Source organism: Malaya genurostris, chromosome 2, assembly GCF_030247185.1.
Source record: "Malaya genurostris strain Urasoe2022 chromosome 2, Malgen_1.1, whole genome shotgun sequence".
Classification (NCBI taxonomy): Eukaryota; Metazoa; Arthropoda; class Insecta; order Diptera; family Culicidae; genus Malaya; species Malaya genurostris.
The window spans coordinates 30,929,949-30,943,842 of record NC_080571.1 but is presented as its reverse complement, the minus strand read 5'-3'; the positions used below and the strand labels follow the sequence as shown (position 1 = coordinate 30,943,842).

At 37.0% G+C, this 13,894-nt stretch overlaps 2 protein-coding genes across 5 annotated transcripts in view; both read right to left on the bottom strand.

Moving 5' to 3' along the window:
- Nucleotides 1-9: 9 nt before the first annotated feature.
- On the bottom strand, nt 10-1,045 carry LOC131430767 (large ribosomal subunit protein eL32). Its single transcript, XM_058595969.1, has 3 exons — nt 920-1,045; nt 502-602; nt 10-403 (listed from the first exon to the last, which is right to left on the bottom strand). The coding sequence occupies exons 2-3, from the start codon at nt 592-594 to the stop codon at nt 92-94; spliced, it is 405 nt and encodes a 134-aa protein (XP_058451952.1). The 5' UTR covers nt 595-602; nt 920-1,045; the 3' UTR covers nt 10-91.
- A 7,769-nt stretch (nt 1,046-8,814) lies between these two features.
- The window catches only part of LOC131427767 (axin), a 59,947-nt gene continuing 54,867 nt past the window's right edge, over nt 8,815-13,894 (bottom strand). For all 4 annotated transcript variants that reach the window (XM_058591229.1, XM_058591232.1, XM_058591230.1 and 1 more), the window contains 2 exons: nt 13,605-13,838; nt 8,815-10,391 (listed from right to left, as the gene is read on the bottom strand). In XM_058591229.1, coding sequence (XP_058447212.1) covers nt 10,265-10,391; nt 13,605-13,838 — 361 coding nt within the window. In that variant the 3' untranslated portion in view covers nt 8,815-10,264. The remainder of the gene's footprint in view (nt 10,392-13,604; nt 13,839-13,894) is intronic.

Sequence of the window (13,894 nt, the reverse complement as noted above, 5' to 3'; positions counted from 1 at the left end):
GAACATTGATTTAGATTTTCTTTAAAGTTTATTCTTAAATATTACATACAAAACAGCGTATGCGGGTCGACAAACAGAGCTTGCCAACGCTTTACTCGTTCTCCTGCGATCGTAGTCTGCCGTTCGGGTTCGTTACGGCAATGGCCAGCTGTTTCGCACGTTCAACGATGAGTTTTCGCTTCTTGGATGAAACTGCGTGGGCAATTTCAGCACAATAGACACGATTCTGCATCATCAGAACTTCCAGTTCTCGTACGTTATGAACCAAGAATTTTTTGAATCCGTTGGGCAGCATATGACGGGTACGTTTATTGGAGCCGTAACCAATGTTAGGCATCAGGTACTGGCCCTTGAAGCGACGACGTACACGATTATCGATACCCTTCGGCTTGCGCCAGTTTGGCTACAATGGAAAATAGGTTTTTGTTTACGTTTTCGAAATCAACAAAAAAAAACAATGCGTTGTGCAAGTTTCACAATCGCCAGTTTATCTATACTTACGGCAAGTTTGTCATAGCGATCCGACTGGTGACGAATGAACTTCTTCGTCCGTTTCTTCACGATTTTGGGTTTATATGCTGGTCGAAGGGCCATTTTTGTAGCTGCAAATATAATTTTGAGGTTAGAATAAATTTGAAAATAATTCACATTCACTGTTAATCAGTTCATTCTGTTGCAACTAGGTACTAATTTCCAGAGTATGTTTTCTAATAAAATTAAAAATCGAGGAATACTACGCATTTTTTAAAGGAAACAATATAGCTAAACAATGCCCATCAGTATTTTGAATTCAACATTACTGAACATAAAACAGCTGTAACGAGTTTATTACAATCAATAAATAACTTTGCGTCGATTTTGAGTACCTATACACAGTTTTGAACTTCTTTAGCATCGAAAATTAACAAAATTTACTTACATTAAATCGGAATACAACACGCGGCCGATCGTTCGGTATGGAAGGAACAATCAAAAAGAATTTTTGAAGTTGTCAGTTTTGAGTTTGACAGCCTAGATTGTTTCTCATCTAAGCAGTTGGCAAAACCTTATACCAGCCGATGACGTTTTGTTCGTCGACGAGGGGTGCGTTGATATTTGGTCGTTGAAATTTATACACTCAAGTCTCTTTTTATGTTATTTTTATGCGGCTTCTTTTTATGCGATTTTTTCATGCAAACTTTCAAAATTGTGCGGTTTTTTATGCAATCTTTGTGCTTTGTCAAAAAAATATGGAGATATTTGTAGTCATATACGGAAACTGTTCAAACAAAAATCTATCGCAGTAGATTTATGTTCGTTCATTCCCGCTTGCATGTGCCGGAAGATTTCCCCCTTGGCAACTTCTGCCAGTAGGTTTTGCCGGAATGCTGGCGAAATTCCGGCTAGAGTCTGACAACAACTTAACAGCCGATTCCACCGGGAATTTCGCCCAGCGGTTATTAACGGTTCTGTTTCTGCCGGATTTTTGCCATACAAGACTGGCAGAACAGTTTTGAATCGGTTCTTCATCTCTACGGCCTTCGGTTTTATTTTTTCCATAAAAAGTTTAAATAAGGGCAATAACATTGATTTTGCTCTACCAAACATGATAGGCAAAGCTTCCCGCATACGCATGGCTGCCAGACGGCTGACTAAACGCTGCCAGCTAGAAAAATATGGCTGGCAGACATTCTGGTGACCGACTGCCTCACCGCTGCTAGAAATACAACTCAAACGATACAACCGTATCCACCAGGATTTTTCCACATTGAAAACATTGACATTTTCAGCGAAGGTGAGAAGATGAAAACGCTCGGCTAACTTGGATACAGGCGACTTTGTTTTGTCAAATTGGATTTGACAACCGTCACTGAATCAATTTTGGTAGCCTTCTGGTGGCCATGGCTGCCCACGTAGCCAAAACGCTATGCGGGTTCGTCTCTCAATATACCAGTATTTTCATTTAATTTACCTGGCCTCAAGACTCGTTTTCATTCATTGGTTGTACATGCCGGATTGACGAGTATCAAATGAAGTCTAACAGAAAAAAATGAAGGTAGAATAAAGAATCAGATTCGAAGTCGACGCGAATTTCAGTTCAATAACGTTGAAACTAGATTCGAAACTGACTTCAAACAAACGGTTTGACAGCAGTTAGTGTTAATTTTGGCATCAAGCGAAACTACCATTAATTTCAGCTTATCAAACGAAACTGTTGCAGTTGGGCTTGACAACAATTGGAAGATCGATTAAAAGAAAAGATTCAAAGTATTTCGAAAATAGTTAATGAATAGATAATTTTGGTTTTTTGTGGAGACATGATCCTCGTGTGTCTATTGATGACCGTCGTCTAGGCACGTACCAAGAGAGGTGCCGAGGAACCTGGCTCCTTCCGAAATCAAAAACGGAAAAAATATGATGAATATTATGGGACTGTTATTCCTGCAGATTACACCATGAGATAGTGGCGTTAAAAGTTTCGTGTTGATCGAAACTCCATTGACACTGACATAAAATGGAGGTTAAACCGAGGCAAAATAAACGACAATAATAATAATACATCAAATTGTACTGGATGATCGGAAAGATTCTGTGAATGAGAAAAATGTCCTTCCGCTGGATCTCGCACATATTTATTTAGTACTGAAAAGACGAACACAAGCGCACCTCGAATGCATGTTTGGCTGGGTCTATTATTCACCCGTATTTTGCATTTCGATCGAATCGGATTATTCTGATCGATTGTGAAAATTTGCATTCTGTAATTCGATCGAGTGATACTTTTGTATAGAAAACTCAAACTCGATCTAAATACAGAATGCAAAATTTCACATTTGATCGAAATAATCCGACTCAAACGAAATTCTGAATCGGGGCGATTATATACCAGAGAAAAGAATGATTACCCGACAATGTATTTAAGTCGGCACGAGTGCTCCCAAGCGGCACAAGTTCCTCAAAGAAGGCTCAATGGGTCGGTAAACACCATCTTGTTAACCTGAATTGGTTTCTTTTAGCTACTATCTGCTTCCAAACCTCAAATCAGCTCAGACGAATTAAGGTGAGTTTCATTTTGGAATTTTAGACCACTAATTCCAGAACATAAAACCGAAACCAGTATAGACAAAGTAAATTTTTATGGTAATCAACTAATATGACCTACAAGCTTAGGAGATGTTTTCCCTTTTTTTCAAAATCTATCGCATCATCACCAAGTCTTGTGGATTGTTGTGCTCTATAAATGGACGTTAACAAATGTTATATTTTTTATATCATGTATTTATACTCGATTTAAACACAGTTGCGGTCGTTCGCCGGGTAGAAATGGGTTACAATAACCTGATTTCATTCAAATACTCAATAACGACACTTTCAGTTGGAAAAGTTCTGTCTGGTAAAAACGGGGGCATCATTCTTGATTGTGGGCTCTGCCTGCCTCTGCGCAAGATTTTACGATGTTTATTGTCTCAAGGATTGTACTAATCTCCAGAAATACAAACTCTAGAAAGTAACAAAATCCAGATTCCCAGAATGTACCAAAGTCCAGAAAACCATACACCCGAAGGCATTAGTTGCTAGAATATTAGTATTTGGCGTTTGGCATACTGGTTATTTGGCATAACAGATCAACATGCTCTGCTTAATAGAATTTGTTCTAATTTACTGCGATTTGAAAGATCTAATGCGGCTATGCCTCATCGTTTTTAAGGTGAAATGTAGCGTCATAAAATGCGCGCCAAATTTTATCCGCTTCAGTTGAACGAACCGTCGCACAAAGCATACCAAGAAAAACGGACACATAGAAACAAGAACCTTTTTCAATGATTGAGCGCAGTGGGTTTACCTTTCGTTATATTGGCTTGTAAAAAAGACTGGACGTAATGGATTTTGAATCTTTCACACTTTGAATATATGCTAATTCAATCGTTATTGTTAGTGATTACTCTTACACTAGAGCTATAATCATGAGTAATTATGAATAACTAACATGAGGTTATATGTATATGTATTAACCAACTTGCTAATCATGTATATGCCTGTTGTTTATCAATGTTTATCACATTGTTTATATCACGATAATACTTGGTTTGTATTTCATTCAGTGGCTTGTCAATGATGAAGTTATAGTGTTGCTATAAAAATTGCTACAATCTAAAATAATACTTGTTATACGATATCACACAGCCAGGCTTCATTGCTTCAGCAACATCAATGCATTGAACTCAACAGAATTGGACATTATTGGCATTATAAATGACAGTTACTTAAAAAATAAACAATTTCTTACAATACCCATTTTATTGTATTCAACTCGTTTTTATTTCTACACAAAACCCAACCTGCATAAATTCGCGTCATAATTTTACATGTAATTTTTGCTCACGATGTAATGCCACCGTGCCCACCGTGCATTTCTCACACCACCTCAATGCGAAACAGCAGCACAGACTAACAGACATGACAGTATGAGTTAATTCTTATAAAAATAATTTTTCGTGATGCACTAGTTCCACCTATATTGTACTGCGCGAACTATTTACTATCTGTACACCCCTTGTGTTATGTAAAAGTTTTTTTTACTAGTTGGTTTCCCCTCGTTTGTCAACACCGATCAGCTGCTTGCAGGGATGCCTGATTTCATCAAAATATTTGAAATTGAATCGTCACAATAAATTATTGTATTACGTTGATAATATATTTACCTTTTCGCGATGTTGGAAGGTAACCATTTATTTGACTCAACGTTGTTCATCTAGACTATTTTTCATTGTGTTGGTAATTTTCCCCCGAAATTAAGTGGCGGCAGACCAGAAGTAAGTAAATATTGTAACAAAACGGGTTGGATTTTGTATTGCGTTGGAGGATGAGAAGTAGGCACAATTATGTATATAGTTTTGGCAATATGTATTAAATCTGTATCCTGCATGAAATTCGCATGGACGTATACAAATCAAGACATTACAGGTAATTCTGTATGAATGGCAACTCTGCTGGTAAACGAAAAAAACAAACACAGTCTCGATGACAGACAGGATGTCTTTGATAGGGTAACGTGGTGCCATCATGACACATGTGAGTACTGTCCCAAATAAAGGAATATTCGAAATGACCGTTAAAATGATTGAAGAATCTAATTTGAGTGTCCTGTCTGTTAGTCTGTGACAGCAGCGCGCAAGCAATAAAAAAAATGCGGAAAAGTTTATGTAAACTTTTTCAAATTTCGGATGTTTTAGCTAAAATTTTATAATTTTGAGTTGCATTTTCAGATTCTTTGTGAAATTCTGCTACAAACACTACTTTTCAGTTCTAAAATCATCCCCGTGGAACGGAACAGTTACCGTTTATACATTTCAAAAACCAATTACGGCTCGGCAAAGGAAAATTTCAAAATTCTAAGAATACTTAGTTATGATAAATTTGATTTCGAAAATTTAAGTGTTTTTGGTTTTTCGAAAATCGGTCTAGTTTTTGAATAATTGATCAAAAACGCGATTTTCGCATTCCGCTACATTCCACCTTAATGACCTGCTGTCCGACCTCGCTGCCGCGCGTTCGGATTTAACTGAGGGATAGCCCTCCCGCAGTGGCCGGCGCTTCCGACGCCCTTCGGCCGTCTCGACCTGTATCATCTATGACGAACAGAATATTGTGTTAGCACTAAATAAGATACTTATATTAAATAATAGTGTGCTATTTACTATCTTTTATCACTAGAAGATGTTTTCTGGTAAAAGATCTGTATCTAAGTTGTTTCCAACAGTTTCTAGGTATTTGCTACTTCTGGGAGATGGCATTCTAGGGAGTGATACATTCTGCTGTATGTCTTTCTACTAATTAGTACCTTCATGAAAATGTTTTTTTTTTGAGAACCGTGCATTCTGGGGAAAATACTTCGTTGCTTTATATTCTGGGAAATGGTTTTCGGTAGAAAGCCGTACAACCTTCTTGAATACGGAGTTACAATATAGGCTCATGTTCACATCGGTCTTGGCTGAATCGTTTTCAATTGCCACGCTACGAGAATCGTTGGGCCCTCACTAACCTATCGACTCTGCAAAAAAAAAACGAGTACTTGCTCAACTCTAATAGAAATCCGTTCTGTTTTAGAATTTTGGCCGCTACTTCCGGAAACGAAAAACCGGGCTCACTGATGACCGCCGACAATGATACCAGCAGAGAAATTGAGAGCCGAATTCAGGCACTCGTTCGTGTTCTGGGTTCAGAAAGTACTGGCCCTTATTCTGCGAGTCGAGTGACGTGACTCGACAAATCTCACCTCACTGTCACATGACTGTAGTCACCCTATTCTAGGAGTCGACTCGGGTGACGTGACAGGTTCATTCCATGGTGAGTGAGATGGTGAACCTCAACCCGCTTGTGAGGAATTCTGGCAACCGTCAGAAGGCTGGCTGCATTCCAGCAGCTGTCAACATTGTCCAGGCGAAATTACGTCATTACCTCGCCGCACGTGCCTTGTTTATTTCTCTCTTCCTTCTGTTTTCTTTTTTTTTTTTATTCGACTTCATTTGATATTCGTAAATTCCGCATGTCCATACAAAAAACGAATCTTGAGACGAGGTAAATGAGATTGAAATATGGGTATGTTTGGTAGTGAGAAAGCAATGTTATTGGCAATAACATTTTATATAATTAGTATATATGAAGGGCAATAACTGATTGTCTTTCATATGTATTTTTTATTGAAAAAATAAAACCAAGACGCAAAAAAAAATGCTGAACCGATTCAAAACGGTTCAGCCAATCTTGTATGGAATCCGACAGAAACAGAACCGATAATAACCGCTAGGCGAAATTCTCTGCCTGAAACGGTTGTTGCATTGTTGCCAGACTTTTGCCGGAATTCTGGCAGAACTCCGGCAAAAATGGCTAGCAGACATAGCCAGCCGTCTGGGGGGAAATCTACCCGCCGCGTACAAGTGGGAAGTGACGAACGATACATTTTCCCAAACGTCAAAAAGAGTGGGAAATGTTGCCGGTTGTGATGTTAATTTTGGAAATGTTGCCGGTTGTGAGATTTAAATTTTCTCGATATAAGTCTTTAATCAAATAGAGCACAACAAATGTGTCATAAATGTTCTAAATCGCCATCGAATTTATTTTTAATTTAACTGTCATTCAATGAATACGCACACACACAAAACTAGATTTATGAAAGGATTTAACTGATAATAATGTTTTAAAGAAAATGTTTGAAAGTAATATTAAAAGTGTATGCATGATTTGATGATAGTACAAGTTGTTTTATTTTTAGTCCGGTTGTTAGTCTGAGTAAAGAGTTTTATAGAAGCTTTAAAAATTAAGATATTACTTGTCAAAAGAGACACTTATTAAAGTTGTCATAACAGGTAGTGATTGAAAAATCAATTACAAAATTCCTATGAATTATAATCAGGACCATAAGGCATTCGAATTATTACCTGGGTATGGTACACTGTGCTGGTATTAGAATCTTCATGAAGCACATATGCCCTTCGTATAATTTTCTATCTCGTGGTCTGGAACGTCGTTCCTCTCACAAAATAATTCATACTAAGCAACTGTCGTCATGAAGCTGGATAGTGCTGTAGATTGAATACTCAGTTTACGCCAACAGACTGATGATTGGCTTTTAACGGTCCAATTAAAGTTGTGAGTTTCGAATGCTAACTGCTGTTAATGATGACATTTATAATATTGAACACTATGACATTATAATATTGAACACTAAATTAATTTCTCATTATTAAACCTAGAGTGCCTATAACTAGAGTGACTATAATCAGAGTGGCGACAGCTGTTCGTTTGGAATGACAGCTACCAGTTCCAAACGATCAAACGACCTGTCAATTCAATGTAAAGCTAATGGAATGTTTTGAATTGTTGCCAAAATTACGGATGAGATGTCGTCACTCTGGTTATAGGCACTCTACCTATATATAAATATAATATACATACATGAAAACAGATAAATACAGATTTTTCATTCTGAGTAATACAGATTCTTTATGAAAAAATCTGGCATCTCTGCCTTAAGCACTTTCGAGTTGACAGTTGACATTTGTAAATCTTTCATTCAAAAGTTTGCTTTCAATTTGTTAACTATTAAAAAATATGAGTTGTTTCGAATTTTGGTATAGTGATGACGACAGTGAAGTTGACGATGAACTGAGATTTAAAAGTTATGAAATAACAATACTTGTAAGCAAAACAAAGCACACGTTCAGTTCGTAAGCACTTCACGATTTCTTCACATTTGGGCCAGAATAGCAGTAAAATGCTTCAATTCATCCTAAGTGAGAACCCCACGATATTTAACCATAAATATACTCTAAGAACTTTAGAATTATACTACTCAAGGATACTCAAAATTAGTACGATATATAAGTCAGATTTACGAAATAAATGTCAGATTTGATGTTAACCTCCAAAAGAGTAGTTTGATTGCTTAAAGTTGACAGAGGATCAACGCGTTTTCGAAAAAATAATGTGCTGCAGTTACTTAAGACGGAGTGCAGATGCAAGACGGAACGTGGAGACGACGTATGAATAATAACTGCTTGAAGAACCACCTATCGTACGTACAGAAAAATGGTTCTTGAATCTAATTCGGTAGACACAAGAAACACTGGAGCACAGCGAGCAAGGTGGATCGATCAAATGGTGGGTAATTCTCAAAGTATTCGTACCTTGAGAGGCTGGCGAAGAGCGGTCAAGGATCGAACAACCTGGAGACATTTGCTAGACACTGCAAATAACACCACAGAACTAGGTTAATAGGATTCGATGGGTTGACATGTGATATTTCCGATTGAATACGATTACTCTCACGAAATCTAGTTTTTATATAATAGCTTTTATTACTCGTTTACTGCAATATATATGTTTCTAAATATATTTTTCAATCACTCCCTAAGCTTTCGTGTTCGTTTTCCAAAGGGTGTGTTGTATAGTATCGGTATGTTGTATTCTAATACAATCGTAATAAAACCAAAGGAAGATGTTTAGTTCTGAGAGTTACTACCTCTCATTTGTTTTCCCTTACTTCATGCAATGTTAAACTTTCAAACAAATGCTAACACAGGCAGCACTAGTAGGATCAGTCAGAGAGGCATATTTTCTATAATCGATCGCTTTCATTCCGGGAGGAGGTTATTGTCTGTACACTGATTTCGCTACGATAAAAAAAACAGCAAGCATTCTGTAAATTGTCGACTTAGATTGCGGCTTGGGATGCCACTCGTCATTTTAAATGAAGTGGCAAACATTGGACAAAATAAATAAAAAGCGATTAAATAAGTGTGGAGAACACCGAAACTTGTGTGGCTTTTCTCATATAAAAAATAAAATTTCTAAATTACAGGCAAAATACTGTTGGACTCCAATTCTTTCCGGGTATTGCTATATTTCCACAATGAAGTAATGTTTTTTTTTAGTTTTGATTTTTCTTCTCTATTTTGGTCAGTTCGAAGTGGATTATTTTCGATCCCGTATGGCATCTACTGCGTTTGTTAGTTCCTGCTCGATATAATCTAGCGAACCAAATCACTAATGATCTATTCCTATTTATTCCTTCTTGCCCTGCTGAACACTATCTTTTCGTGTCCTTTTGTTTTAGGTTCTCGGTAAGCCGATTGTTCGGGGTTGTTCGCATTCCTATTCAGTTCATAACATTCTAAAAGGCACTTTAGCTGTATTTTTACTCTGTATCTCTTTTCTGTACGCGCATGTTTACTATAGAATGAACAGAAGGATATTAATTTCGCTGTGCAATTAAATTTTACGAATAGCAATAACATAATAAAATTTTTGATTTTATCAAAGGAAAATGGATGAATCAGAAGTTCCCAAAAATATATATACTAAATTGGCTAAGAGAATTTCCACCGAAACACTAAATAAAGCCCAATTCTACCCACACATAATTCGGAAATAAGAAACTTTTTCAAAAGATGGAAGTCTGTTGCATTCTATACATAAAATTGCATTAGGCTTGTATTCTGGTGATGATGATATCTGTTTGCATAATCATTCCAAACTACAATTTGCTCACAATGTTGGCAGTATTACAGGTATTACTAATTTGACCAAATAACATCAAGTTGGTTGGCATAGTTCTGATTGCGTTCGATAAAACACAATTGACGAAGAATATCGTTTGTAACAACTAAAACCAAAACCATATAAGACCAAGACCGGAAATATTTGAACTAGTTATTTTCTTTTCATGCGAATCGACTTTATGATACATGGTCTTAGCTTACACCTGCATTGATTCACAGTTAGTTTAGTCTAGTGGTTTCACCGTACCCATCACTTTACCCTCGAACAGGGGTAACACCTCATTGTCGTTGTTAATCTCTTCCTGGATCACCGGACTGTCGAGGTCGTCGCAGCGGGTTTTGAAAAAGAATCTGAAAAATAAGAAAAGAACAAGTTACATACAACTGGCGGGAGTTCTTCCATTGGTTATTAATAACTTCGAAAGGCTAGTTGAGCTTCAATCTCAAACAAGTTTTATGACAGTATATTTCAACAAGATATATTCCTATCCGTGTCAGCCTCCTAAATGTCCCTGACTCAACTTTATTTTTCGACACATCTATGCAGCGCGAAGTGCGTGGAATCCCGGAACACCTTATGCTCGATGGAAATCCCAAAAATACTTACAAGTAAGTTCAGGCATATTGACTCTGAGAAAATGTTTTTCACGGACGGATCACGAATTGAAGAGGCTACTAGGTTTGGTATGTTCAACAATAATGTTTTGACTTCATTTAGGCTTCAAGAACCTGCATCTGTTTATATAGCAGAGTTAGCAGCAGTTCATTATAGTTTGAGTGTAATCGTCACATAATCTCCAAACCATTATTTTCTCTTCACAGATATTCTGAGTGCAATTGAAGCCATTCGCTCAAACACTGCTGGCAAAAATGAACCGTTTTTCTTGGGCAAAATAAAACAATACCTGAACGACATATTGAATAATAATTATCAAATCACAATAGTTTGGGTTCCGGCTCATTGCTCCATTCCAGGCAATGAATGAGCCGATATTTTAGCCAAACTTGCTGCTATTGAGGGTGAAATTTATGAGAGACCGATTACTTTCGACGAATTCTATAGCGCGTCTCGCCAAAGAACACTTGCCAGCTGGCAAGCTTCTTGGGATAAAGATGATCTGGGTCGGTGGATGCACTCAATTATTCCTAAAATATCGACAAAGGCATGGTTCAGGGGACTGGATGTGAGTAGGGATTTCATTCGTGTGATGTCCAGACTCATGTCCAATCACTACAAGTTAGATGCACATCTCCTTCGAACTGGATTTTCCGAGACTAATCATTGTGCTTGTGGTGAAGGTTACCGCGATATTGATCATGTCGTTTGGACATGCGTGGAGTATCGTGATGTCAGATCTCAACTAATAAATTCCTTGCGTACCCAAGGTAGACTATCCAATATCCCAGTTCGCGACATTCTTGCTTGTCGTTACCTTCCTTTCATGAAACTTCTTTATCATTTCATTGAGTCCATCGGAGTTCCAATTTAAATTTTATTTTATGTTCAACTGTTTTCTCTTCTATGAGTTCAATCAATAGCCAGCTATCTTATATTAAATAAAAGTGATGAACTGATACAAACAAACTTGAAATAGTTATAAGATCATGTACAAAATGAATGTATTTTATTTAATGTAATTTATAATAGCAAATCGCTTGATAAAAACAGTTTTCAGATTAACTAATGAATACCAAAATATTAATATAATATTCGAAATTTATTAGGTTTCAAGTACTATGTATTGTGGATGCCACGGCGAAGAAAAATTTATGTATATTGCCTATGAAATAAACGTATTTATCGGTAAAAAGTCACATACAATGAATCTGTAAATGTGAGACTGTCAATAGATGGTTGACGTGGTATGAGTATTATAGTGAAGGTCGTTGATTTCTCTTGGTCCCATAGGTTACTATTGAATTTTACCCCAATCGGACTTCCGGTTCGGGAGTACGGAGTAAAATGTGCAAAAAATGAAGAAAAATTGCACTCGATTTTCTCAGAGTCCGCTCAATCGATTCTCTTCAATGAAGATTCAAATTATAGGTATTATGTTCCCGTAGGTTGCTATTGAATTTTATCTGCATCCGATTTACGTTTCGGGGTAGATTGTGCAAAATGAACTGAAAACGTGCCATCGATTTTTTTCAGAGACTGCTCATCCAATTTTTGTAGGTTCAAATAGAAGGTCCTACAACCCCATATAATTCTACCAATTTCATCCGGAAAAGACTCCCGGTTACGAAATAACAAACTGATAGGCTTAAAAATTTCATTTCCAAGGACGTGTTTGGTCTTTTTTGTATAGAAAAGATATGCAATTACTGCGAAAACCGACTTTTCATTGTCATATGCCATTCGACTCAGCTCGACGAACTGAGTCAATGCCTGTGTGTACGTGTGTACGTAACAAAAATATGCACTCACTTTTCTCGGAGAAGTCTTAACCGATTTTCACAAACTTAGTTTCATAGCCTGCTTTCCAGTTTCATTTAGATCCGATTTCCGGTTCGGGAGTTATAGGGTAATAAGTGAAAATTAAGTATAAAATATGCACTCGAAATTTTCTCGGAAATGGTCTAATAGAGAAAGGGACACTGAAACGTAAGTTCGCTCAATTTATAATAATTATACCTACAATGAACTATATATACAACTTAAAAATAATTACAAAGAATGCTATTACATTGGCAGGAATTTTTTAACGTCTGTCAACGTTAATGAACACAATACATCGTTTAAAAAATCGGAAAACTGTCTTTTTCTCTTGTTGCATTCGCAACAATTCGAATAACTTTTCGTTTTTCTCTATCCGTTAATTTGCATTGTCGTCCTTTTCTAGTTCCATGATTGAAGTTTTCGCTATGTTTATAGCGTTTAATCATACTCTGAGCCGTTGTCCTGGGTCTACAAACGCTCTCAGCTATTTCGGCAACAGATTTGTTTAACCTGAACAAGTTCATAATAATCTTCCTCGTTTCCATCGTAGTTTCTATTCCTTTTCTACCCATTTTATTTCAACTGAAACAGATCACGCGAAAACAAGCGAATTCTATTCAGAACAAACATTTGTATATGAGAAATGTCATTTGCAGTGTAAATAAATAAATTTTTCAATTTTTTTGTGACGAATACTTATGCCCCGCCTGAAACGTGAAGCTGATATGTGTTTTATCCAGTAACAATAAATAATGTTTATTTATCGAAAAAAGTGCTAATCACGTGAAGCAGTATTTGAAGAACGTGTTACACTTGAATTATTATATTTATAAGAAACATAATTCAAGCGAAGTGATTAAAAAACCTATGGCGTGCAAATCACGAATACTTATGTCCATCAGTGTATATTCATAAGAAAAGGCTTACGATTTCATAAAGAATCCCTGAATTCGTTGTGGATAATACTTCCAGTTCTGGAACTATAGGGTGTTTTGATTCGTAGATTTTTCTAGATTACGTTCGAACAAACTTTTCTATTCAATGAAGAGTTGTTTTCGGAATTCCATAGTAATATTTATGATGATATGAGTAATATGAGAAAGGCATCATTGCACTGCACTTACCGATAGTTTCCCTTCTTGGGCAGGTAGTCCTTGAACTGTTTGAGCGTTGGCGGATGCGTGCCGGGAATTTTTATCCGGTACGGTACTTCCTCGTCGCAGAACAGATAAACCACGACGGTGAACTCCGTCACGGAGCTCTGAGGTTTGGCAGGTATTGGCGGTGGCACTAGAGAACTCGCGGCAACAGCAGGAGGCATTGGCGGTGGCGGTAGTGGATGCTGATATCGTTTCGATCTGTGGATGATCGGAAAAAATGATTTACACCGATGCAGCAAAGCAGTCAATAAATA

Coding starts and splice junctions, on each gene's coding strand:
- LOC131430767 (XM_058595969.1), bottom strand. CDS start 594: ATGGCCCTTCGACCAGCATATAAACCCAAAATCGTGAAGAAACGGACG. Junction 404..501: donor ATCGCTATGACAAACTTGCC/GTAAGTATAGAT, acceptor TTTCCATTGTAG/CCAAACTGGCGCAAGCCGAA.